The sequence below is a fragment of the Pleuronectes platessa genome, chromosome 8 (genome assembly GCF_947347685.1).
Source record: "Pleuronectes platessa chromosome 8, fPlePla1.1, whole genome shotgun sequence".
In the NCBI taxonomy this organism is placed as follows: domain Eukaryota; kingdom Metazoa; phylum Chordata; class Actinopteri; order Pleuronectiformes; family Pleuronectidae; genus Pleuronectes; species Pleuronectes platessa.
The window spans coordinates 29,233,700-29,260,870 of record NC_070633.1 but is presented as its reverse complement, the minus strand read 5'-3'; the positions used below and the strand labels follow the sequence as shown (position 1 = coordinate 29,260,870).

The window sequence follows — 27,171 nt, the reverse complement described above, 5'->3', positions numbered from 1 at the left end:
CTTTAACTCTTCTAAACTAAACCAAACTTAACTCTTCTAAACTAAACCAAACTTAACTCTTCTAAACCAAATCAAACTTTAACTCTTCTAAACTAAACCAAACTTTAACTCTTCTAAACTAATCCAAACTTAACTCTTCTAAACTAAACCAAACTTTAACTCTTCTAAACTAAACTAAACTTTAACCCTTCTAAACTAAACCAAACTTTAACCCTTCTAAACTAAACCAAACTTTAACTCTTCTAAACCAAGCCAAACTTTAACCCTTCTAAACTAATCCAAACTTAACTCTTCTAAACTAACCCAAACTTTAACTCTTCTAAACTAAACTTTAACTCTTCTAAACTAAGCTTTAACCCCTCTAAACTAAACTTTAACTCTTCTAAACTAAACCCCAGTTATGTAAACTAAGCCTGGTCACAATTATAGAAAGATTCATGATCGATATATTTCAAAATAATAGCCTAAAGCTGCATATTTGTTTTTTCTGAAGTCACTTTGTCTTTACTTTATGCAAAATATAAAACAATGAATGAACATGAAATATAAAAATGTGTGCGTGTGTGTTAAAACACAAACACACACTGAGGCGTTGGCTGTTCCTCACCTGGAACACTTTAACGTTTTCGTAAAACTGCTCCTGCTCCTGCGGTGGCGAGCGTGCACGGATGAAACGTGCACGGATGAAACGTGCACGGATGAAACGTGCACGGATGAAACGTGCACGGATGAAACGTGCACATATCACAGACACATGAACCTGAACTCTGAGGCTTTTATTCAGAAAGACACACACATACAGTTACAGACTTGATGTGTTTTCATTTTTATTTTACAAAACAGAGCAAAGAAAAAATCTGAGGATCTGCAGAAGTCAGCTGGTCACAGTGTGAGTCTGACCTCTGACCTCAGGCTAAAGGACGTCAAACTTCACACTCTGGACATTTATCAAATTTGTTTTCTTCTTTTTATTACAGAACACAGAACACTTTTAAAATAAAATGGCGATTAAAAACTTTCAACTGTTTGAAGAGAGCTTGGCCTAGGGGACAGAGCGGGTGTTCTGCAACAAGAAGGTTGCCGGTTCAAATCCCACTCGATCCCATCTGCATGCCTAAGTGTCCTTGGCAAGATACTGAACCCCTAAATGGCCCCTCATAAATGCTGAGTGTTCTAAAAAATGTAAGTCGCTTTGGACAAAAGCGTCAGCTAAATGACATGTAATGTAAAAAATCCCTCAGTTTGATCCGTCGTTTATCACTGGTCATAAAAACTACTTCTCCCAGAATGCCTTTCAACAACCCACAGAGGCTGTGAATAAAACAACAAACACTGATGAAAGTTAATTTTTCTAAATGAATCGTTTTCACGTGTTTGACCTGAATCTTTGGTTTGGGGTTAGGTTTAGGTTTAGGTAGGTTAGGGGTTAGGTTTAGGTTTAGGTAGGTTAGGGGTTAGGTTTAGGTTTAGGTAGGTTAGGGGTTAGGTTTAGGTTTAGGTAGGTTAGGGGTTAGGTTTGGACGACTCTGAAACTTTTCCTGATCTCAGGGAACAAACTTTTTCGAAGATTTCAGAGGATTTCAGGTTTGAGACATTTGACCCTTTAGGAGGAGAAGGCGTTCTGTAGTTCTCATTCTTTGGTTCCTCGGATGTTGTGGATAGTCTCTCATTGACCCATCGTCCTGCTGGAGCGACTCCGGATCACCTTCTGGAAGAGGTCGTCTGGAACAGAGGGACACAGCGGAGTTGACGAGAGAACGACTCAACGCCGTCTCAGTAGAGTTTGAACTTTTCAAACACCTGGACAAACTCACCGTTCCTGAAGCTCTTGGCCTCGGCCTGTGAGAAGAGAGAAGGTGTCAGAGTCCAGTAAAAGGCTGAAATGTGAAACATGCTGCGACTGAGTCCTCGGGTTCACTGACGTCACATGAAGGTGATCAGGTGTTTTCTTGACTCACCCTGGAGGAGGCAGCTGATCTGAGAGGAGACGCAGGTCCGTCAGCCTGTTCTCTGTCCACTTTGGGAGCTGCAGAGAGACAGAGACATCAGCAGGGGGCAGCAGGACAAAAGATAAAGTAATGATCTGCAGGTTCACCAACAGGAAATGAGGAGGCTGAGACTCACGCAGAGATCTGATGATGCTGTCGACAGCGTGCACAACTCCGTTAGTCGCCATCAGGTCTGCGTCGGCCACCGGGACCTTGTTGACGTAGACGGTGTAGTTCCGCTGAAAGGAAACAGATCACGTGATCATGTGCCGTGACTGATCGATGATCAATGAAAAGTATTGATGAGTGAGGCGCGAGCACTGACCAGGCCCAGCTCCAGCTTCTCTCCCTGCAGAGGCTTGACTCTGGTGTGAGATGACACGCCCCCGCTGACCAACAGACCCTCCCCCAGATGATACCTGAGCATGGCCGACAGCTCCTGATGGTCGCCTGCGGACAAAGAGAGGCTGTCAGTCCCTTCCTGTCAAGGACTTAAAGTTTTAAATCAGTTCGAAAGAGTTCAGCCTCAGTTTTAGAATCTTGCATCTGATCCTGAAAGATCTGACATCGTGATGAAAGAGGGGGCGGAGCTTTCAGCCCTCGGCCCTCGTGCCTTCACTCGGCAGCAGCACTGACAGTTTATATAAACCACATTCAGCAGTCGCATAAACTGCTGGAGACGTTAGGACCAAACAAGGAGCCGCTGAGACGAGAAGGAGCAGAGACCTGATCCAGATGTTTTCACCTCAGTCTCTTTAAAAACAATGTTTTACTTTATGTTTTCAATCTGGCATAAACAGTTTTAATCAAGGTAATGTTGCATTTGTTCACCTGTTGGTGGCGTCACTTCCTTTTTGTGCTTGTGTCAGTTTGTTTGTCTGAAGAGGCCAAAATGACTTTTCTCCAGTTTGAAGTGTCATTTGACTCAGAGAAACAGGCTGAGCAGCTGCAGCTCGACTCACAAGCCGGACTGCAACGCCCTCTAGAGGCAGAACGCTACAGTGACGTTAACCGAGGGTGTGAGTTGCAAAACATTGGAACTGGACAAGTCTACAAAGTGTGATGTCACATAAACTGACAGGAGCGAATCACCCTCTGAAACATGCAGCGTGTTCTTCTTGAGTTTAAACTATGTTCACAGGTGGATCGTGGATTTAAGAGTTTGTGATGTGTCAAACTCACGCAACAGGTTGTTGAGCTGGAGACGTGGCAGGGCGTTGAAGGCGTTGTTGGTGGGAGCAAAGAAGGTGTGCGCCCTCTGCTGGTTCAGCAGCTCCGTCATCCCCGCCGTCTGGATGGCACCGACCAGGAGACTGAAACACAGTTGAAATGGGGGGGGGGGGAGCATGGAGGTTTATCATGTGAAGCGGCGGACGTCTTCTTTAACACGACAGCTTGAAGCAAAAACATTTATACTGCCCCCTTGTGGCTGGCTGCAGTACAAGTCATAAACCCTGTCTCCTCCTTGGGTCATTTCAGGATGTTGATATCACAATGATTCATATTAGTAACAGTAGCATTACGTTACATTTCATTTAGCTGACGATTTATCCAAAGAGACTCTAAGTGTACAAGTGGACAACAAGTGCATTGACCATGAGGAACAAAGCAGAACAACAAGAATCAAGAAAGTACTTCTTCCAACATTTAAGAGCCAGGACCGCAAACAGTCGGGATTTTGATGAGTCGTAGAAGTAGCAGTATTTGCATAAGTCGAATTATTATTCGTAAGGTGCAGTTTACTAATGTTTAATACATTTTACAACTGTACCGTAGCACTTTTGCCACAATTTACCTGTGTTTACCTGTTGTTTACTAGTGTTTACTATCGTTTATCAGTGTTTACTATTGTTTACTAGTGTTTACTATCGTTTATCAGTGTTTACTATCGTTTACTAGTGTTTACTATTGTTTACTATCGTTTACTAGTGTTTACCATTGTGTATCCGTGGTTTCCACCGTTGAACAGTTAGCAGGAAAACTTCTGTAGAGGATTCTTTTCCTGGTAAACATGATGGAGACGAGTTCTCACCTGAAGCGGTCGTCGGCCTTCAGGATGTCCATGATGGTTCCCATTGGTGGAGTGAGGACTTTGTCCACAGTGAACATGGAGGCGTAACGTCCCGTCTTATCGTGAGCAGCGATGCAGGCGTTCTCGATGCACAGATTCTATAACACAGAGACATGAAACCAGTTCTGAACATGATTCATTCTCCACATACTCATTCTTATTATGATAATAACTAGAACTAGACTTGTGAGCAGGATCAATGTGGTCCCGAGCCTTGCAGCCTCATCTCCCCCTCACACCCATTAGAGGCGTTTGCTTAGGACGGGCATAACATGTCCAATATAAACATGGTAAGTATAAAAGTATAAAAGTATAAAACATGGTAAGTCCTGTCACAGCTAGGTGGCGCTGTGACTATGGAAGTTACAGCCACTGGAAGGTTTTTGGCGAGTCATCAAGATTTGCCACCATGCCAAGGACACGTCCCCTGATGAAAACTCATAAATAATATAACTTTTGATCAGATCTCAAAAATGAATTGGTCTCAAAAATGATAAAAAACAAATGTGAAGTCGATCCCATGAAATCTGTCGGAGAAGTTCGTTTGAAAACGTCAAAAATCACTGCAAATATAATTTTCAATCCAAAATGGCAGACATCCTGTTGGGTGTGTCCAAGAGTGTCGAGAGGATTTTTTGTGTATCTGGTCATGATACATATCTGTGCATTTTGAAGAGGGCGCCAAGTGTTTTCAAGTATGATATGTCCTCAAAAAGACTTTTCAACAAGCAGAGGAAGAAGAAGAAGAGAAGAACAGCAACAGGTCCCTGCAGCGTCGAGCTGAGAAGACTCAGTGTCTGGAAAGATTGAGCAGCCGTGGGAACAGGGGACATTTTGTGGTTTGCAGAGTTCATGACTGAGGAGACGTGAACCACCCGTGAGTTCACCTCCACCAGCTGTGGACTAGTTCTGTTCACTAATGTGTCACATGACTGACGACTGGTCGATGCTTCACCACAGAACCACATGATGTCATCACCACATGTGGTCGCAGTGATGGAATAAGCTGAGTCACCGTATTACCTCCATCCAACAGAAGGTTTCATGAAATGCAGAAACAAACTCAGTGACCGGATGACATCATCACACAGGGACTGCATCCAGAGCCAATGAGGTCAGACCTTCCAACCTGCCTGGCAACAGATGACACAGTGGGATAGACTCAACCGACTGAAAGGTGACGAATGAGTCAGAACCTGAACAGGTCTCATGTTCGTTCCGTGTTTCATCTGATTTGTAAGTTTTCACTTTGTAATTTAGGGGGGGGGGGGGGGTAGTCTTTCTGTTTGAATGGAGAAGATAAATGAAGCTTCATGTGGTTGTCATGGTGACATCATGATGGTATCACTAACAGCATCAGCACCTTCAGGCGCAGTACTCCACAGTACCACAGTACTCCAAAGTACTACAGTACCACAGTACTCCACAGTACCACAGTACTACATTACTCCACAGTACCACAGTACTCCACAGTACTACAGTACCACAGTACTCCACAGTACCACAGTACTACATTACTCCACAGTACCACAGTACTCCACAGTACCACAGTACTACAGTACTCCACAGTACCACAGTACCACAGTACTCCACAGTACCACACTACTCCACAGTACCACAGTACTACATTACTCCACAGTACCACAGTACTCCACAGTACCACAGTACTACAGTACTCCACAGTACCACAGTACCACAGTACTCCACAGTACCACACTACTCCACAGTACCACAGTACTACATTACTCCACAGTACCACAGTACTCCACAGTACCACAGTACTACAGTACTCCACAGTACCACAGTACTCAACATTACCACAGTACTACAGTACTCCACAGTACCACAGTACTCAACATTACTACAGCACTCCACAGTACTCAACAGTACTCCACACTACTACAGTACTCCACAGTACCACAGTACTCCACAGTACCACAGTACTACAGTACTCCGCAGTACCACAGTACTCCACAGTACCACAGTACTACAGTACTCCACAGTACCACAGTACTCAACATTACTACAGTAAAATAAATCATAAAATCAAATACACAGAGACACATTAAATGTCAGACCACAGAAACGTTTAGTCTACAGAGATTTGTTGTACTTGCTCGGAGCAGACGAGGCCGAACGTTCCTCATCCCTGTCTCAAAGGAGACGTTTTCATATCATCATCTTCAGGTCCATCATTTGAATTTGTGTAATAACTATAAAATGTTTTCATGCTCTAATGGTCAGACAGCATTACCATTCCTCAGACTGTCCATCGCTGCAGCTCCTCTTTTCAGCCTCTGTCTCTTACACTTGGTTTTACCTTCTGTCTCTTTAAGACCCCCGCTCTGATTGGCCAGCTGGTCCTCTCTGTTGTGATGGGTCAACAGCGTCAAGTGTGTCTCTCTTTACCTGCTTTGTTGGGGGGGGCGTGTCAGACCAGCTGCCAGGTGTGGATATACGACACAAGGCGCTGCTACACAACTCATCACAATGTCACGTGACATCAAAGTGATTTTGAACAAAGAATGCGAGGAGCAAACCAAACGCTCGTACGTTTCTGTAGACGAAGACTCTGAGTGTGAGGCCTCCCAGCGTCTCCAGCTCTTGACCGTCGTACAGAGACTTTGAGGACAACTGCTGCTTCACCAGGTGATTGGTCATCAGCTTCTTCATGTCAGGAGACATCGTCACACTGCCTGGGAGACAGACAGGTGGTCAAAGAGACAGGTTGACAGACAGGTAGGGCAGAGTTGTCTAACTGGATCAGAGGAGAGTGAGCGTTACCTTTGAAGGCGTCGTTGAGCGGAGCTAACAGGGTCAGAGCCTCGGAGCCCGTCAGGTGGGGGCTCAGCCCGGCCTCAGCAAACAGCCTGCTGGCCGTGGTGACAGAAGAACCTTCAGCCAGCTCCAGGAGAGTTTTCGCTGAAATAGTCAATGATACTGTGAGTTCTGCAAGTATCACTACGAGTACTAGTATGAGTAGAATGTATGAGTTGTACTGTGGCTTTAAGTGTAGCAGTAGCAGTACCAGTACCAGTAGTAGTAGTAGTGTAAGTAGTAGTTGCAGTGTTAAAGTAGTAGTAACAGTGTTAGCAGTAGTGTTAGTAGTAGTAGTAGTGGTAGTAGTAGTGAATGCAGTAACAGTAGTAGTAGTGGTAGTAGTAGTAGTAGCAGTGGTAGTAGTAGTGAATGCAGTTACAGTAGTAGTAGTAGTGGTAGTAGCAGTGGTAGTAGTAGTGAATGCAGTAGCAGTAGTAGTAGTAGTGAATGCAGTAACAGTAGTAGTGGTATTGGTTGTGGTAGTAGTGGTAGTAGCAGTGGTAGTAGTAGTGAATGCAGTAACAGTAGTAGTAGTGAATGCAGTAACAGTAGTAGCAGTGGTAGTAGTAGTGAATGCAGTAACAGTAGTAGCAGTGGTAGTAGTAGTGAATGCAGTAACAGTAGTAGTAGTGGTAGTAGTAGTGAATGCAGTAACAGTAGTAGTAGTGGTAGTAGTAGTGAATGCAGTAACAGTAGTAGCAGTGGTAGTAGTAGTGAATGCAGTAACAGTAGTAGTAGTGGTAGTAGTAGTGAATGCAGTAACAGTAGTAGTAGTGGTAGTAGTAGTGAATGCAGTAACAGTAGTAGCAGTGGTAGTAGTAGTGAATGCAGTAACAGTAGTAGCAGTGGTAGTAGTAGTGAATGCAGTAACAGTAGTAGTAGTGGTAGTAGTAGTGAATGCAGTAACAGTAGTAGCAGTGGTAGTAGTAGTGAATGCAGTAATAGTAGTAGTAGTGAATGCAGTAACAGTAGTAGTAGTGGTAGTAGTAGTGAATGCAGTAACAGTAGTAGTAGTGGTAGTAGTAGTGAATGCAGTAACAGTAGTAGTAGTGAATGCAGTAACAGTAGTAGTAGTGGTAGTAGTAGTGAATGCAGTAACAGTAGTAGTAGTGGTAGTAGTAGTGAATGCAGTAACAGTAGTAGTAGTGAATGCAGTAACAGTAGTAGTAGTGAATGCAGTAACAGTAGTAGCAGTGGTAGTAGTAGTGAATGCAGTAACAGTAGTAGTAGTGGTAGTAGTAGTGAATGCAGTAACAGTAGTAGTAGTGAATGCAGTAACAGTAGTAGTAGTGGTAGTAGTAGTGAATGCAGTAACAGTAGTAGCAGTGGTAGTAGTAGTGAATGCAGTAACAGTAGTAGTAGTGAATGCAGTAACAGTAGTAGTAGTGGTAGTAGTAGTGAATGCAGTAACAGTAGTAGCAGTGGTAGTAGTAGTGAATGCAGTAACAGTAGTAGCAGTGGTAGTAGTAGTGAATGCAGTAACAGTAGTAGTAGTGGTAGTAGTAGTGAATGCAGTAACAGTAGTAGCAGTGGTAGTAGTAGTGAATGCAGTAACAGTAGTAGTAGTGAATGCAGTAACAGTAGTAGTAGTGAATGCAGTAACAGTAGTAGTAGTACCTGAGTCTGGGATAAGCAGCTCGTTGATGTAGTGGACGACTCCGTTGGTTCCCAGCTGGTCTTTCTTGGTGATGATGGCCTTACCATTCAAGGTCATGTGGTCCCCGTCACAGCCGACCTCCAGGACGGTTCCTTGCAGCGTCTCCATCGGAGTCCCGGACACGATGGACTCGGCACAGTGCATCTGCTTCAGGATGTGGTAGTTCAGCAGGTCTGAGGGAACAGAGGCGGACTGATGTGAGTCATCTTCTTTAAGTTTGTCTTAACAAACAAAACTATCAGCAGTGTGATCAGAGTGCCGGCCACCTTTCAGAGCAACAGGGTCTCCGAGGATCCTGTTCAGGGTCTCTGGAGGAATTTTCTCGAAGGCTTCATTGGTGGGAGCGAAGATGGTGTACTGACCGTCGCTTTCCAACATTGGGGTCAGACCTGCGGCGGCGATTGCCGTCTGGAGTAAAATAATGGAAGGAAGTCAGTGACTGAATCTTGAACCTGAAGCTGTGTAAGACCTGATGAACTCACACGCAGCGTCTCCAGGTCCTCGTCCACGTCGATCAGCGTGTTCACGTTGCTGGAGATGGCGGTGATGACACGGTCAACCACATGCACAATGCCATTGGTGGCGTGTTGGTCAGGTTTGATCAGACGAGCACAGTTCACTGTCACGATCTGACGAGGTGAGATAGAGGAGGTCGTCAGTGTTAACTCAGTGACTCAGTGTTAGTGATTGTGTGTCACAGTGTGTCACTGACTCCGTTGCTGTAGTGGTGGATGTGAACGTGGAAGTCCTGGTACATTGAGGCGAACGAGGATCCGTGTTTCAGCTCCTCTGAGGTCAGTCGGCGGTTCACCATGTGGTAATGAAGAGCGTTCAGCAGCTCGATGTTCACATTGCTCACCAGAGCATCTAGGATCTCCTGCAACAGGACGACAAAGAACACAATACGGTTAAAGCAGGAACACACAACCATCGCCGCTGTGAGAGAAACGTCCCAGTAACATGTTATTCAAGTCCTGATGTCCTGATGTCCTGAGGTCCTGATGTCCACTCAAAGCTTTCACCTTCTTCATTAAAACATCCACACACATTCAACCATCCACACACATTCACACACATTCAACCATTCACACACATTCACATACATTCACACACATTCACACACATTCAACCATTCACACACATTCACACACATTCACACACATTCACACACATTCACACACATTCAACCATTCACACACATTCACACACATTTACACACATTCACACACATTCAACCATTCACACACATTCACACACATTCACACACATTCACACACATTCACACACATTCACACACAGTGCATGTACGTGCAGCACGTTCTGTGTGAAGATGTCACATGTCATCAGTGTGGGTGCTTGTTGGATGAAAGGTGGTTGTGATCATTGTGTGTCTGCAGCAGATGAAAGTGATTGTGCGTCTGGTACTGACCGTGGGCAGAGCAGCCCAGGCCTCGTTGCTCGGGGCGAAGAAGGTGAAGCTCCCTGGACCTTCGACCTCCTCCCTCAGTTTGGCTCGATCAGAGTACATCTGAGTGGTGGAGGCTCCGACGACACCCAGAGTGTTGTAGATGTTGACCAGAGGCAGAGCTGCAGAAACACACAGTGACAACAGCACGTTCTGTCTTGAAGGAGACGTTCTGCTCATGTTAAAATGTTTCATGCTCTAATGTTCAGGAAACATCTCGTTCCTCAGACTGCCCATCGCTACAGCTCCTCTCTTCAGCCTCTGTCTCAAGCACTTGGTTTTAGCTCCTGTCTCTTCAAGAACCCCCTCCTGATAAAGTCTGCTCTGATTGGTCAGCTGGTTCCCTCTGTTGGGATTGGTCAACAGCTTCCAGTGTTTGTAGGACTCTACCTGGCTTCGTTATTGGGCGCGTCAGACTAGCCACTCATCATGCATTTTTAAACATGGGGCCCATGTGACATCACAGTGTAGAAGTACCTTCATACTGACTGATTTTTTTTTTGAACTCATTAACTATTTCACAGAAAACGAGATAACCTTAGTACCTTAGTAAAACCAAAACTAGAGGAAAGAAACCAACTTAATTTATCCTTTAAATAGATCATGTGATCCGTCACTAGTTGATCTCGATGTTTTCATTGGACGACATATTATTGACGTCAAAACCATCACCACATGACCAACTTGTTCACATGATCATCATCTGTAGCTATGTCACAGTGTTTCTTAACCTTGTACTACATTCTACTCCCGGCATGTTGAGTTGTGTTTTAGAACAGAAAGTCCTTGTATATTGTGTGTGTATACAAGGACTGTGTTTGGGGGAGTCAGAGGTCAGAGGTCATACCAGCAGGACATCCTTTCTCTCCTGGAATCTTCTCATATCCCGGGCAACACTCGTACGTGATCACACTGAAAAACAAAGCAGGAGAATTCCATAAAACAGAGCATGACTCCTCCCTCTCCACTGACCCCTCCCCCAACTGACCCCTCCTTCTATACGGGTTAGGGTTAGAACATTAGGTTCAACTATGAACATTTATTTCCTTCTGAAAATGTATGAGGTGTTGATGTCACACCACCAAGGTTAAGGTAATGTGATGATGTCATCAGTTACTTGTGTGATGTCACCAGTGTAGAAGCCTCCCAGACTGCGGTGAGAGCTTCCTGGACCAGTTCCTGTAGAACCGCTCGATGAAGAACCAGAAGGTCCTGAACGAGCTAAACTCTTAAGAGACTTGAAATCTACGTGGAGGGGGGGGGGGGGGGGGCAATCTTTTTGACAATAAGTACCAAGTGAATTTTCTTTTTAATTCATTTTCCATATCAACATTGTTTTAAACATTAAGTTTTACTATTGAACAACATTAATATTTCCAACAGACATGTCATTTTATTCCATCCATATTGACTATATATAGAAACATGTTTATCTCATTATGATAGTTTGTCAACAGCCCCCCCAGCCGACTCATATTCAGGTTTGTGAACCTTGCTTCATGCTTTTGTTTAAGACTTTGAGAGAGTTGTCACTTCACACCTGTCACTGCACGTTTGATGGATTCTCCCTCGTCTGCCTGATCTTTCAATCTTCTTTCGTGCTTTGTCTCAAAGTTGCACTTCACACTGGACGTTCGACACACAACATCTTCTAAACATAACGCGCACACATCACGGTCCTTATGAAAAACAAAGCCACAGTCTTCTCCCCATGAGGGCTGAAAGAACTGTGCCATCACAATACACCTGAGCAGCTGCACTTCACTGAGATTCATGTGGGAGAATTGGGGCAGCGCCGGCTGGAGGCTTCTTCTTCTTATTATTATTTAATGGCGATTGACATCCAGCCTATGACACATTACTGGCATCGAGTGGCTGGGCTGTTAACACCAGTCAAGCTTAATAATACAGGCTGCTTGACGGGAAAACCTCTGAACATTTCTTTAACCAGAAATCGCCTGTTTGCCCGCGATGGCCCGCGTGCCTCCGGTTTCTGATCCCTGATCAGCCGACGAGTTTGAACGAGCTTTAAAACCTGATGCACAGTGAAAGTGAAGCTCGTCCAGCTGTGCGCAGCTGTGGCCTGTTACATCTCAGAATCACTGACTCCACAACTGTCATCACGCTACTGTGAACTCTGCTGCTGCGCGGATCACCGGGTTTCAGGTTCGATACCCTCTGCCCTCCCGTGGAGCGTCTGAGCCTGATGGCGGCTCTCAGCACATGTGGACTGTAATGAAGCGTGGCCGCAGAACCTCCACGACTTCCTGTCGAGATTTCCATCATAAATGTGTCTCAGCCGTCTGGGCTCATAAAGCTCATTTCCTCAGAGACCAGAAGAATCTGCAGCCTGAGCAGACGCCTGAGGAGGAACCGGAGCCGCTGCCAGGAAAAACACCGCGTTCCAGTGTCTCCAGTTCACTGCTGAACCACAACCAGCCAGGAAGCCTCGGCTCATTTAACCACCCATGATGCACTGCAACACGGACGGGACCACTAACCACATGAAAGATTCTTTAACCAGAGTGTGAAACAGTTGCTGCATTGAAACAAAATCAAAGAGATGTTCATGATGCAGAACTTAGAAAGACAAAGCAGTCTCGGTCTCTAGTCCCTAGTCTGTAGTCCCTACACTCTAGTCTCTGGTCTCTAGTCTCTGCTCTAGTCTCCAGTCTCTAGACTCTGGTCTCTAGTCTCTAGTCTTTAGTCTGTAGTCTTTAGTCTCTAGTCCCTAGTCTATAGTCCCTACACTCTAGTCTCTGGTCTCTAGTCTCTGCTCTAGTATCCAGTCTCTAGACTCTGGTCTCTAGTCTCTAGTCTTTAGTCTTTAGTCTGTAGTCTTTAGTCTCTAGTCCCTAGTCTATAGTCCCTACACTCTAGTCTCTGGTCTCTAGTCTCTGCTCTAGTCCCTAGTCTCTGCTCTAGTCTCCTGTCTCTAGTCTCTAGTCTCTAGCACTAGTCTCTAGTGTCTAGTGTCTAGTCTCTAGTGTCTAGTCTCTAGTCTCTGGTCTCTAGTCTCTGCTCTAGTCTCTAGTCTCTAGTCTCTGGTCTCTAGTCTCTGCTCTAGTCTCTGGCCTCTAGTCTCTGGTCTCTAGTCTCCGGTCTAGTCTCTAGTCTCTGGTCTCTAGTCTCTGCTCTAGTCTCTAGTCTCTAGTCTCTGGTCTCTAGTCTCTGCTCTAGTCTCTGGCCTCTAGTCTCTGGTCTCTAGTCTCTGGCCTCTAGTCTCTAGTCTCTAGTCTCTGGCCTCTAGTCTCTGGTCTCTGGTGTCTCGTCTCCGGTCTAGTCTCTAGTCTCTAGTCTCTGGTCTCTAGTCTCTGCTCTAGTCTCTAGTCTCTAGTCTCTGGTCTCTAGTCTCCGGTCTAGTCTCTAGTCTCTGGTCTCTAGTCTCTGCTCTAGTCTCTAGTCTCTGGTCTCTAGTCTCTGCTCTAGTCTCTAGTCTCTAGTCTCTGGTCTCTAGTCTCCGGTCTAGTCTCTAGTCTCTGGTCTCTAGTCTCTGCTCTAGTCTCTAGTCTCTGGTCTCTAGTCTCTGCTCTAGTCTCTAGTCTCTAGTCTCCGGTCTAGTCTCTAGTCTCTGGTCTCTAGTCTCTAGTCTCTAGTCTCTAGTCTCTGGTCTCTAGTCTCTGCTCTAGTCTCTAGTCTCTAGTCTCTAGTCTCTAGTCTCTGGTCTCTAGTCTCCGGTCTAGTCTCTAGTCTCTGGTCTCTAGTCTCTGCTCTAGTCTCTAGTCTCTGGTCTCTAGTCTCTGCTCTAGTCTCTAGTCTCTAGTCTCTATTTCAGCAGCAGTTCCTTCGATCAAATAAGAGTTCACATCTGAGACAGAAAAGGGTAAAAACTCCCACAGCTCCTGAAGCGTCCAATCACAACGTCAGTAAAATGTAAACAGATGGAGATCAGCTACTGACTGTGTGTGTGTGTGTGTGTGTGTGTGTGTGTGTGTGTGTGTTGGAACACACTGGACTGATTATCAAACCAGATGGAAACTCGACTCTCGTTTGTTCTCCACATAAACAAAGATGGGCGCCGTGGATTCCTGACAAAACAAACAGAGCGAGGTCGCAGTAATTCAGCTGCTGAGGTCGAACCGACGGAAACTTCCACAAGATCCAGAGAGAACTTCTCACATGGAAATAAAAAAACTCTCCGGATTCAAGTGAAACTGCTGCAGATTAAAAACAATAAACCTGAGGAAGGTTCACGAGGATGAAAGGACGCTGAGGAGGAGACAGACAACACGGAGACTCGTTCATAACGTCCAAAGCTGAAGTGTCAATAGACTGAGACTATAGAGAGTGAAGGAGCTGTGATAGAAACAAGTGATAAAGACACAGAGGAGAAGAGGACCCAGGACTGCTGTTTGACTGCAACTGGACAAAGTCTGTCTCTGTCTCTGTCTCGGACATTGACTCATTGATCCAGAGACACAGAAGCTGAGGACAGTCAGACACTGAATGTGTCCATGAGCCAACAGACACCATAAGACTCTGTGTTCAGACATGAACTCCGGAAGATGTCCAGAAAATCAAATCTGAAATAGAAAATTGAATCAACGTAATGAACACGTCCACTCGTCACTGTGAAGCTTCAGACCGACCAGAGACATTGTCCTTCTGTCTTCTCACATGGACTCTGACACTTTACAGACAGTTCACCAGGAGGCTGCAGGAGAAGTTCAGGAACATGTCTGAGGCTCAGTGCACGTCCACCGGGGACACTTCAGTGTGGACAGTCTCTGTAGGTAACGGAATTTTAGGAGACGAGGACAGAAGTCTGCAGGGAGGACGGGGCGGGGGTGTGGGGTTATGAGTCTTCCTCCTGTTGACCTCCGACCTGCTGATCCTCCTCCAGAGAAACCCAGAGATACTCAACCAGACAAAGACAGGACTGTTCTCTCTCTCTCTCACCCCCCCCCCCCCCCCCCCCGAGTGTAAATGTAATAAATCTGTCAGTGATATGAGTGTTTTCACAGTGTGTGTGTGTGTGTGTGTGTGTGTGTGTGTGAGAGTGTGTGTGTGTGTGTGTGTGTGTGTGTGTGTGTGTGTGTGTGTGTGTGTGAGTGAGAGAGTGTGTGTGTGTGTGTGTGTGTGTGTGTGTGTGTGCGTGTGCATGTGTGTGTGGGAGAAACTCTCACTTCCTTAGTTTCCAGTTTCCTGAAAGACTCTGTTGTGAGAAACATTCGACTCTGAGGACGTTTAAACTGCTCAACATTCTGTCCAATCACAGACTGAGACACGACTGAAAAGACAGTGAGACAAGATGAGGACAACTGTCTCAGCTCTGCAGGAACAAAGAGGTTCTATGACAACAACATACACACACACACACACACACATTGTTAATGAGGCACTGGCAGCAGCTGTGTGACACTCATGAAGTGAACAGGATTAAAGCAGTGTGTGTGTGTGTGTGTGTGTGTGTGTGTGTGTGTGTGTGTGTGTATGTGTGTGTGAGGAAATTTTACTCAGAGTAAAATCCATTAGGACTTAACGATAGTGAACCATCATAGAACATAAAATATAACGTTATATTAGAATTCTTCAAACTAAAATATCTTTCGCTTTAATTGTTTCAGCTGATAAGTGACAGGAAGTCGAGGGAAACTTCCCAGAGTTCCGAGCAACATGTTAACATCTGACCAGAGAGAATCAGAACCATCATCTGAGAAGCTTTACCTTCAGAGTATATTAGTGATAATCAACTAAATGATTTGTCAGGGAACCCGACCGGTTCTGGAGCGGAGCTGAAACAAAGGTTCTGTAAGAGGAACACTGGTACGTCCCCAGCACACACACACACACACACACACACACACACACACACACACACAATGAAGGACTCACGTGGGTTTGCCGCACACCTTGCGATGGTACCACTGTTTGCAGTTGGTGAAGTATTTTCTGTCGGTTCCTTTAATCTGCTGCATCGCACAAACGTTTGGTCTGTAAGAGAAAAGAGACGAAGATCAAAGGAAGAACAACTCGTCTTCGTCATCTCAACATCACAACTTTCTGTTAACACACGAGTCAGAGTGTGTCTGCTGAACACATGTACACACTCACAGTGTGTGATTCATGAATCCTATCAGAGCGGTTCCATGAAGATAAATCAGATAAATCAGAACATTGATCAGAGAAAACTCTTCATGTGTCAGTTCCATCAGCTTCTGTGTCCTGGGAGCAGATCCTCCCACTGAGCTGCATCATGATCACTAACTTCCTGTTGGACTGGTGTTCAGAACAGAGGGAGTGGATCCTCGTTAACATCTGTGAGGCAAACTGGGAATATGAAACAAACTGGGAACATGAGACAATACAAATCAAATGTGATTGATTGATAATGATAGTTGGTCGGTTGTAAAACCAGATGTATAACCAGAAGTATAACCAGATGTATAATCAGATGTATAACCAGATGTATAATCAGATGTATAATCAGATGTATAACCAGAAGTATAACCAGATGTATAATCAGATGTATAATCAGAAGTATAACCAGATGTATAATCAGATGTATAACCAGATGTATAATCAGATGTATAATCAGATGTTTAACCAGATGTATAACCAGATGTATAATCAGATGTATAACCAGAAGTATAACCAGATGTATAACCAGATGTATAATCAGATGTATAACCAGATGCATAACCAGATGTATAACCAGATGTATAACCAGATGTATAACCAGATGTATAATCAGATGTATAACCAGATGTATAATCAGATGTATAACCAGATGTCCTCACCCCTGCTGGCGGCCTCGGATGCGGCTGTGCTGCAGAACAGCCTGATAAGGAGAGCGGGCCTCACACCGGCTCAGAACCAGGATCAGACCCAGAACCAGCACACACACCTTCATCTTCGCTGAAAGTCTCTGTTCTCTGCTTCGCTCGTCTCTTCCTCTTCTTCCCTCAGCTGCTCACACTGACCACTCCCCCCCCCCTCAGCCAGCAGCAGGATTTATACAGGGGGGCAGGGGGAGGGGAAAGGGGAGGGACCAAAGGCTGGGGGTGGACTTTGACGCCAGAAGAAGAATTCCTGTCCTGTTGTGGACGAAGACTTAAAAGTGGAGAGAATCTGTCACGTTAAAAAGTTAGAGGGGGAGGCTACGTTCATGTGCCAGACATAAAATCTGAATTGAAAGAACTCCATGCTGTGTTCAGGAACCGGAACAATAACATGGAAACTTCCTGGATGTGTTCAGCACATGAAGATGGACGACATGACAGCTCGTCGAAACTGAAAACAAGTCATCTGCATCGCCCCCTGGTGTCTGGCTGCAGTATGGATCACAGGCCTCCTCCATGTTAGCAGATGGGACATGGACCAAACGGAAGAAATCAAAGTAGACGTTAAATAAATGTTTGTGAAAGCCTAAACAATACAGATTAAACATGTTAAAGCCAGTATAAATGATATGGCCACATATAGTGTTTTTGTTTTTCACTATATTTTCTTTTGCATTTTTACCCCCTTGTCTTAACTTTGTGTAAGTTACTGTGAACTTTTGAAGCTGTGTGGTGACTTATCACACTGTTTGTGTTTTTTGTTCCCCATACAAACTACCCTGTTTTCCCAAGGGATCAATAACACACACACACACACACACACACACACACACACACACACACACACACACACACATACATACACGCATATATACGCACAGTACTACTACCAGAGACGTCTTGGGTATGCCACTGGATTTGGGGTGACAGGTCTGGCAGGTTCATGGGAGACAGAAAATAAAAAACACACACAAACAAGACACAATGACTCACACAGAGAGAGAGAGAGAGAGAGAGAGAGAGAGAGAGAGAGAGAGAGAGAGAGAGAGAGAGAGAGAGAGAGAGAGAGAGAGAGAGAGAGAGAGAGAGAGAGAGAGAGATAGTGATGGGCAGATGCTGACTTGTAAAACAGTGTTGGTTTATCTTTATGAAGGATTGAGGTTGGAATAAGGAGCGAATCACAGATTAAAGGGTTTTGACCATCGTTAAAAACGATGGTCAAAAGAAAGCGTTTCAACATTAGCATATTAGCCTAGCTGTGATAGTTGATGACATTTTACAAACTTTTATTTTGTTGACACAATTGATATGTTTAATGGTGAAATAATTATTAGAAGTTTGGATTTGAATAAATTCGAGGACTCACCTTGGCAGGGGGCGATGATGTAACGTTTAACAGATCTTTGTGCAGGCGCAACGGCTGCTTGTGTTACAGAAGTGAAGGAAAAATTACTGAAACGAATGGCATGATATTAAATAATCAATCAGGTAAGGTGTAGTTCATCGATGAAACTGTTAATATTCATGTTGAGAAATTGGAGCGATATTAACGATGGCAATTTACAAAGCAACCGACAGAAACTTGAAAAATCCTCAAAATAACGAACAAACCAAACATCTGTAGATTCACTGAAGAAAATAAAGAAAATTAAACACACATTTCTTGCCCTAAATATCAACAAGTGGGATTTTTTTTTCTTTTGTTCTCACAGAAACACAAACTCTGGTTGAGCTTCATTAAACCAAACTTAAAGCAGACTGATCCACTCTTCTGTCTGAGGGGTTCGGTGTCAGCTCGTCTGAGACGTGTCCTTCAGACTGATGACGTCTCCTGTGGTGGACGGGTTCTGTGTCACTGAAGGAGAACCATTCAGCTTTTTAACTTTGAGCAAATCAAGTTTAATTCTAGTGTGTGTGTGTGTGTATGAATTCATCATTAGTTCACATTGAACTAGATATTTAAGCATCTTTTAAAATGTTTCATAAATAAAGTTCTTCTTCTCATTCTTCTTCCTCCACTCCTGACACCATCATCAGCGTGTGATGTCACAGACAGATCCTGGACGCTGGTCATCAGGAGGCGGACTCACGGCTGAAGGTCACATGTAAAGGTCACATGATGAGTTTTGTCGTTATGGTAACAGGGGGCGTAGTCTGTTGATACCTGAGCTGCAGGTGTCGGGTGCTGTGTGCGTGTGTGTGTGTGTGTGTGTGTGTGTGCATGTGTGTGCGTGTGCGTGTGTGTGCGTGTGTGTGTGTGTGTGCGTGTGCGTGTGTGTGTGTGTGTGATCCTGGGGGAAGAATCAGAGTGAGAGCTCTTTACCTTCTGTTCCTTCTCTGCAGTGCTCAGAGTCAGCGGGTGAGAGCAAAGATCCTCGGCTGAGAGACAGAGCTCATCTTCTTCATGCAGCAGCACATGATGTGAAGCTTCTTCACTTTTCTGTGACATTTTCTGATCCTTTGTTTTACTGTGGGACGTTTTTTCTTGTGGTGGCAGAGATGCCGGTGCAAATCCCGGATGACTCTGACTTCTCTTCGTTCAAAGATCAGTGTCTGAGCACAGACGGATGGATCAGCCGCTACAGCAAAGGTGGTGTGACGGTGTGGTGCCGGGAGGAGGAGAGCAGGGCAGTCCAGAAGCTCAAGGTGAGGGAGGGGTAACAATGAGAGAACAACTAACCTCCAACTAACTTTCAACTTACCTCCAACTAACTATCAACTAACCTCCAACTAACTTTCAACTAACCTCCAACTAACTTTCAACTTACCTCCAACTAACTTTCAACTAACCTCCAACTAACTTTCAACTTACCTCCAACTAACCATCATCTAACCTCCAACTAACTATTGAATATTAACTAACCTCCAACTAACTTTCAACTAACTTTCAACTAACCTCCAACTAACTTTCAACTAACCTCCAACTAACTTTCAACTTACCTCCAACTAACTTTCAACTAACTATTGAATATTAACTAACCTCCAACTAACCTCCAACTAACTTTCAACTAACCTCCAACTAACTTTCAACTAACCTCCAACTAACTATTGAATATTAACTTACCTCCAACTAACTATTGTCTAACCTCCAACTAACTTTCAACTTACCTCCAACTAACTATTGAATATTAACTAACCTCCAACTAACTTTCAACTTACCTCCAACTAACCATCATCTAACCTCCAACTAACTATTGAATATTAACTAACCTCCATCTAACCATCATCTAACCTCCAATTAACTCCAACTAACGATCATCTAACCTACAACTAACTTTCAACTAACCTCCAACTAACTTTCAACTAACCTCCAACTAACTTTCAACTTACCTCCAACTAACTTTCAACTAACCTCCAACTAACTTTCAACTTACCTCCAACTAACTTTCAACTAACCTCCAACTAACTTTCAACTAACCTCCAACTAACTTTCAACTAACCTCCAACTAACTTTCAACTAACCTCCAACTAACTATTGAATATTAACTTACCTCCAACTAACTATTGTCTAACCTCCAACTAACTTTCAACTTACCTCCAACTAACTATTGAATATTAACTAACCTACAACTAACTTTCAACTTACCTCCAACTAACTGTCATCTAACCTCCAACTAACTATTGAATATTAACTAACCTCCATCTAACCATCATCTAACCTCCAATTAACTCCATCTAACCATCATCTAACCTCCAATTAACTCCAACTAACTGTCATCTAACCTCCAACTAACCTCCAACTAACCTCCAACTAACCTCCAACTAACTATCATCTAACCTCCAAATAACCTCCAAATAACTTTCATCTAACCTTCAACTAACTTTTGAATATGAACTAACCTCCAACTAACTATCATCTAACCTCCAACTAACTATTGACTAATAACTAACTAACTATCAACTAACCTCCAATTAACTTTTGACTATTACCTAAACTACAACTAACCTTCAACCTACCTCCAACTAACTTTCATCTAACCTTCAACTAACTATTGACTAATAACTAACTAACTATCAACTAACCTCCAATTAACTATCATCTAACCTCCAACTAACCCTAAACCAGCCTCCAAATAACCCTTAACTAGACTAACCATTAACCAGTCCTCAGCTAACTAAACAGAATAGGACAAAAGAGGACAGACAAGGACAGACAAGGACACAAGATGATGAAGGAGGATGAAGGAGGACAGAAGAGGACAGAGGAGGCTAGGACGGACGAGGAATGAGGAGGATGGAGGAAGATGGAGGAGGACAGAAGAGGAAGGACAAGGACGGACTAGGACAGAGGAAAAGGTGAGAATAGGATGGAGGGGGGCAGAGGAGGATGGAGGAGGACAGAAGAGAAGGACAGAAGAGAAGGAAAATAGAGGATGGAGGAGGACAGAGGAAGATAAACAAGGATGAGGGAGGACAGAAAAGGACGGAGGAAGTTGGAAGGAGGATGGACAAGGACAGAAGAGAAGGACAGAGGAGGACAGAGGAGGACAGAAGAAGACGGAGGAAGATACTGCTCAGTACAGCAAGTGCTGCATTCCACTTCCTGTTTTGTAATGTGACTCGACAGCTGCTGATGACATCACAACATGTCTCAACAGCCTCCTTCATCCGTCCATGGACGGCTGGACGGAGACGTTCTGTCTTGGGAGGATTTCACAGCTTGTGTTTCTAAAGACAGAACGTCTCTGAGGCTCGGGCTGCAGACGCTTCAGTTAGACCAGGACTAACACGATCAACGCAAAGAGACACGTGTTCAGTGGTGAGGGGACGGACAGCCGATGTGGAGACAGACAGAGTGACAGACAAAGACATGAGGACTTCATGAATGATTCATGCTGCTGATTGAGTTACATGGAGCGTTCACTGACCCTCACGATATCCGATGACTGCAGCGCTCCGGATTACAGCAGTGGAAAAAAGTGACGTCCTACAGTAAAGCAGCCGTCTCACATGACGTCCACTGACAGGAAGGAGGTCTGTCTCAGAGACCTGGTGGACAGTGTCTCATCCATGATCTAATGTCAAACCTCTGTACGTGTGATTGAGGAAAAACAAGTTTTGAGTGAATTAGATCCAAAAGATCACAGGAGGAAGGTTCCATGGTTACCATATAGGACATGGTGGACGCTCACGTTACTGCTAGCGTGTTAGCACGCTAACATCCAGGTCACATGATCTAAAGACAACACGATAAATGAGGTGTGTTTGAAATTAGAATCTCTGAAAACATCGTCAACATGTCACATGTGGAGGAGATTCAGAGCTCAGATGACCTCTACTGGTGAACGTGTGAAACTACACCTCATCGGAAACAGGAGCTGGTGGAAACAGAGGTAATGATGAGGAGCCTGGGGACGGGTGGAGTTAGGTAACAGGGACAGACAGGAGACTCCGAGGACATCTGCTGGACGGACACTTCATGTTCTTCTCATTTCAGAGACTCACAACATCGTCACCTCAGATATATAATATAAATACGATGTTAGCACAATCCACCTCATTCTGTTTGTCAGAAGATTATTTATGTTACATCTTTATCTCATGTTCTTCACACGTCAACGTTCTGATCCAGCTGCAGTTCCTCTAACATCCAGCAGGTGGATCAGAGCTCAGATCAGAAGCTGCTTTTGACCACAGACTGTAAATAAAGATGGACGACATGACTGCTCCCGTTCGTGAAGCCAAAGCATCTGGATCGCCCCCTGGTGGCTGGCTGCTGTATAGGTCATAGACCTCCTCCATGTTACCAGATGGGACATGAACCACACAAAAGACCAAATGTTTTGTCAAAGATGTTTTCTGTCATTTCAGAAATTTTTTATCTCAAAGATTTTTGTTTGTGTTTCTGATCAGTTCAGTTTGAATTAGTTATTTATGATATGAAAACACGTCATGATTGACAGCTGAGACTGAGATACAGAAATGTTTGAAAGGTCTGGCTGTGTTTGTGATAACCGACGTCTCTCTGTCCCAGATGAGGATCGTGTGTAAAGACGTGACTGCAGAGACGCTTTACGACGTCCTCCATGACACCAGCTACCGCAGGAAGTGGGACACCAACATGATCGACACGTACGACATTGGCAGACTGACCGTCAACGCAGACGTTGGATATTACTCATGTCAGTCCAGAGTGTGACTCACATCTTGTGAGCTTTGATGAATCTGCTGTTGGATTTAATAATTGATTTATTTCCATAGTTGTGAAGTGTTTTATTACTTTGTGTGTTGAAGGGAGATGTCCGACTCCTCTGAAGAACAGAGACTTCGTAACAATGAGATCTTGGCTTCCTCTCGGCAGCGACTACTTGATCATCAACTGCTCCGTCAAACACCCGGTGAGGACTTTACATTGACTGTCCCTTCTCCTCTGTCTTTACACCTCCACAGATTGTATTGAAGGTCTGTGTCCTGCAGAAGGACTTCCTGTCCGGTGGACTGTGAAGCACCTTCGAGCGATAAGCACCTTCTGATCTAAAAAGACAAATATCTGTGATGTTCTGGTCCATATTCGACAGGTTCCTCTTGTTACATTACATTTCATTTGACTGACGCTTTTGTCCAGAGCGACTTACAATTAGTACACTCAACATTTATGAGGGGCCATTTAGGGGTTCAGTATCTTGCCAAGGACACTTCGGCATGCAGATGGGAGAGAGTGGGGTTTGAACCGGCAACCTTCTTGTTGGAGAGCCACCACTCTAACCACAAGGCCACACCGCCCCCCTGTTGGTTCTGGTTCAGGTTCGACAGGATCTTCCTGCTGTGAGAAGGTGAAAGTGAAAACTTTTAAAGTAAAGGATTTTTCTGTGCAGCAACATCCTCCAAAGAAGGACTACGTCCGAGCCGTGTCCCTGCTGACCGGATACCTGATCCAGTCCAACGGCGCCACCAGCTCCACCCTCTACTACCTGACCCAGATGGATCCCAGAGGTAAGGTGATGGAGTCTGAACCCGACACAAACCCAAAGCCTGGTGGTTTCTCTGACTACAGGCATGTGCTGTGTAAGTAGATCAGACAGCCATAGTGTATTTAAGCTCGGGTCAGGTCTCCACCGGGGACAACAAGTCCTGCTGCAGACTAACCCTAACCCTGTGTCACAGGTGGGAAGGTCATTGTTGTTTTGATGCATCGAGATGTGGACGTAGTCAAATCTCCATCGATGAAGAGACAGAACATAATTGATTCATGTTTTCGCTAAGTACATTTTTTGGTGATGTCCCGCTGCTGCATAATTATAACCACAGCTGCTTGAGGACAGACGCACATTAAAGGTCCAGTCGTCTTTTACAGTATCAGAGTCTCTGTGTCCTCCCTCGTCTCCTGCTGACCTGCTGCACTTTACACTTTAACAATTCACACCGACACTCACTGCAAGTTCTCAGGACCGGAGCACAACGTTTACTTTGTGCCTGTTGATTCACTCCAGAGTTTATGAGACACATATTTAAACTTGGGCTGTCGAACAATTCACTTTTTTTTTCAGATTAATCACAGGGTTCTAAATTCCCCATTTTCTCTGTAAATTGTTGATGGAACAGAAAGATGAACAACAGAGGCGTGTATATATATTTAACATGAACATACATGTAGCGTACGAACACGTGATGACATCACAGGACGGATATGGAGACAAGTTGTGTTTCCTGTTGTTGTATTACGTCTGAAGCTTTGTTCGCTAATGTCTTCAGTTGTCTTGGGTTCTGCTCACACACACACACACACACACACACTTTTATTTTTGAAAAGTTGTGAGCATCAACCATCAACACAGGACAAAATAACACAACATTACAAACACACATATTTACTATGTAATAAATCTGAACAGACACATTTACAAATTGGACTGAAATTGTTATAATAATAATAGTATTATGCAAATGTCCCCACTTTACATGAAACTGTCCTGTTATGTCCCCCGAGGACAGAAGAGCCCATCTAGTGACGTCCTCTGTGTCCTCAGGCTCTCTACCGAAGTGGGTGGTGAACAGAGTCTCTCAGTTTGTGGCTCCGAAGGTAAATCAGAGTCAGAATGTCTTCATGGGTGGACAGTTTGTCCTCCTCTCAGTGTTGGACAGTGGACGTGTCTCGGTGTCTCACTTTGTCTCTGTCCTCTTAGGCCATGAGGAAGATCTACAAGGCGTCAGTGAAGTACCCGGAGTGGAAGCGGAAGCACAACCCGGCGCTGAAGCCCTGGATGTTCCCGGAGCAGAACACGCTGCCGTGCGTGCGCGTGTCCGAGCTGACGCTGCAGCGCGCCGACTCGCTGGACAACATCGACGAGAGCAGCGTGCACGAGGGGAAGACACACAGCGAGGACGAGGACACCTGACGGACTCACACCGGACTCACAACCGGCTGCTGTTTGTGTGTTGCTTTGTATGAACAGATAAACGGTTTGATCCACAATGTGTGTGTGTGTGTTTGTGTGTGTGTGTGTGTTTGTTTGTGTGTGTTCTGTCACGAACCCACCTGTGTTACCGTGGTTACTGATCACACCTGGTTCAGTGAACTCGTCACACCCTCACAGGTGTTACCGTGGTTACAGGGAGGTCAGCCAATCAGGACCATCCAACATAATATTCCAACATTATTAATAAAAGGGTTTTTTATTGCAGTAATAAGAAGAATGTGGTGAACTGCTCCTGAAACAAATCTTAACGATAACATTACAATAACAATATTATCAAAACAACATCATTGAGATTTTCCTAATTTACTTGTAGAAAATCTTTTTGATCTTTAACCAAAAAACTGAGTTGATACGATTTAATCACACGTGTTTGATATGAACATGAAATCAGTTTTGTAAACGTTGGTCCTGGTCCTGGTCTTGTTCCTGGTCGTGTTCCTGGTTCTGGTCTTGGTCCTGGTCCTGGTCCTGGTTGTGTTCCTGGTCGTGGTCGTGTTCCTGGTCCTGGTCCGGGTCGTGTTCCTGGTCCTGGTTCTGGTTCTGGTCCTTGTCCTGGTCCTGGTCCTGGTCCTGGTCCGGGTCATGTTCCTGTTCCTGGTCCTGGTTCTGGTTCTGGTTCAGGTTCTGGTCCTTGTCCTGGTCCTGATTCTGGTTCAGGTTCAGGTTCTGGTTCAGGTTCAGGTTCTGGTCCTTGTCCTGGTCCTGGTCCTGATTCTGGTTCAGGTTCAGGTTCAGGTTCTGGTTCAGGTTCTGGTCCTTGTCCTGGTCCTGGTCCGGGTTTCAACTCTCTCCTGTCACCTCCTGAACATGATTGGACTTTTTTTAGCAGATCATCACAGATTTGATTGACAGGTCTCTCGGCCTATCATAGGCTGATCATGGCACTCATCTGATGTGTTTATTTGATTGACAGATTGAACAAAGACGTATGTTAGTCTGTGGCGCCTCCCAGTGGACAGATAATGTTACTGCAGTGAGAAGTGCAGTTCAGGGTTTGTTTACTTGAAGGAGACTGTGGTTGTATTGCAGGAGTCAGAGGTCAAAGGTCATACACTTACATACGCTCTTGGTTGAAGGATTTTCATCTGCAGCTGATTTAAATAAACATATCGTTTTCTTTACTTAACTCATAATGTACTTTGATTTTTCAAATGTGTCTTCATCACAGTTTATTACAAATTACATTTCAATTTTACGAGCTGTTTGTCATCATTCTGCTGATATGAGAGAACACGCGTGTGCTGATGAAACAGGACGTAATGACGTCACGGCTTCACTGACCATAAAAAGAGTATGAGCTGAATTTAGGCTGGAGAGGGACGACACCATAAGAACCAAGTTGACGTCACAGCTCAACCTCCCTGACTCATGATCAGAACCTCAACTGACAGATCTTTATTCAAATCAGACCACACGGTGGCGCTGATGGTGACCGTGTGCCACACATGACCAGCAAGTATTAGAGCTGTAACACTTTTAAATACATGAACTAAAGAAGCAGCTCCTGCGTCTGAACACTGAGGTTTTCCTGCCGTGATAAACTTTATGTTTCCTCCTCCAGCGGCTGAAGAATGCAGCCAAGTCCGGATCCTCTCGCACTTTTATTGTCTCAGGCTCTTCCTGTTTCCTGTCTGCACAGCTCCCATTGTTGTTAGAGCAGCGAGGGGGAAACGCCACTGCTGTCCAACGTCTTACTGCTCTCAGAGGACAGGACGCAGTGTTCACCAAGGACGTCCTCACTGCTGCCAGCGACCACTCAGTCCATGTCCTGCTGCACACTACACACGTAGAAACATACTACTCACGTGACAACACACTACACACATAGAAACATACTACTCACATGACAACACACTACACACGTAGAAACATACTACTCACGTGACAGCACACTACACACATAGAAACATACTACTCACGTGACAACACACTACACACGTAGAAACATACTACTCACGTGACAACACACTA

At 44.7% G+C, this 27,171-nt stretch overlaps 2 protein-coding genes across 5 annotated transcripts; one reads left to right on the top strand and one right to left on the bottom strand.

The window, feature by feature from the left end:
• Positions 1-761: 761 nt before the first annotated feature.
• tgfbi (transforming growth factor, beta-induced) lies at positions 762-16,950 on the bottom strand. Its single transcript, XM_053428248.1, has 17 exons — positions 16,742-16,950; positions 15,837-15,935; positions 10,849-10,913; positions 9,966-10,123; positions 9,249-9,413; positions 9,019-9,165; positions 8,803-8,944; positions 8,497-8,709; positions 6,844-6,981; positions 6,613-6,755; positions 4,021-4,157; positions 3,171-3,301; positions 2,314-2,438; positions 2,125-2,227; positions 1,959-2,026; positions 1,815-1,839; positions 762-1,722 (listed from the first exon to the last, which is right to left on the bottom strand). The coding sequence occupies exons 1-17, from the start codon at positions 16,852-16,854 to the stop codon at positions 1,667-1,669; spliced, it is 2,028 nt and encodes a 675-aa protein (XP_053284223.1). The 5' UTR covers positions 16,855-16,950; the 3' UTR covers positions 762-1,666.
• stard15 (StAR-related lipid transfer (START) domain containing 15) lies at positions 15,114-25,119 on the top strand. 4 transcript variants are annotated; one of them, XM_053428250.1, is made up of 9 exons: positions 15,114-15,289; positions 15,569-15,767; positions 18,496-18,894; positions 19,127-19,429; positions 22,758-22,905; positions 23,018-23,121; positions 23,599-23,716; positions 24,751-24,803; positions 24,907-25,119. In XM_053428250.1, the coding sequence occupies exons 4-9, from the start codon at positions 19,283-19,285 to the stop codon at positions 25,117-25,119; spliced, it is 783 nt and encodes a 260-aa protein (XP_053284225.1). In that variant the 5' UTR covers positions 15,114-15,289; positions 15,569-15,767; positions 18,496-18,894; positions 19,127-19,282. The 4 variants fall into 4 exon arrangements, with proteins under 4 accessions (XP_053284225.1, XP_053284226.1, XP_053284224.1 ...); XM_053428251.1 differs by having other exon boundaries at positions 18,821-19,429; XM_053428249.1 differs by having other exon boundaries at positions 18,496-19,429.
• Positions 25,120-27,171: the final 2,052 nt, after the last annotated feature.

Coding starts and splice junctions, on each gene's coding strand:
- tgfbi (XM_053428248.1), bottom strand. CDS start 16,854: ATGAAGGTGTGTGTGCTGGTTCTGGGTCTGATCCTGGTTCTGAGCCGG. Junction 15,936..16,741: donor ATCCGAGGCCGCCAGCAGGG/GTGAGGACATCT, acceptor TTTCTCTTACAG/ACCAAACGTTTGTGCGATGC. Junction 10,914..15,836: donor AAGGTGTGCGGCAAACCCAC/GTGAGTCCTTCA, acceptor TTTGTTTTTCAG/TGTGATCACGTACGAGTGTT.
- stard15 (XM_053428251.1), top strand. CDS start 19,283: ATGCCGGTGCAAATCCCGGATGACTCTGACTTCTCTTCGTTCAAAGAT. Junction 22,906..23,017: donor AGACGTTGGATATTACTCAT/GTCAGTCCAGAG, acceptor TGTGTGTTGAAG/GGAGATGTCCGACTCCTCTG. Junction 23,122..23,598: donor ACTGCTCCGTCAAACACCCG/GTGAGGACTTTA, acceptor TTTTCTGTGCAG/CAACATCCTCCAAAGAAGGA.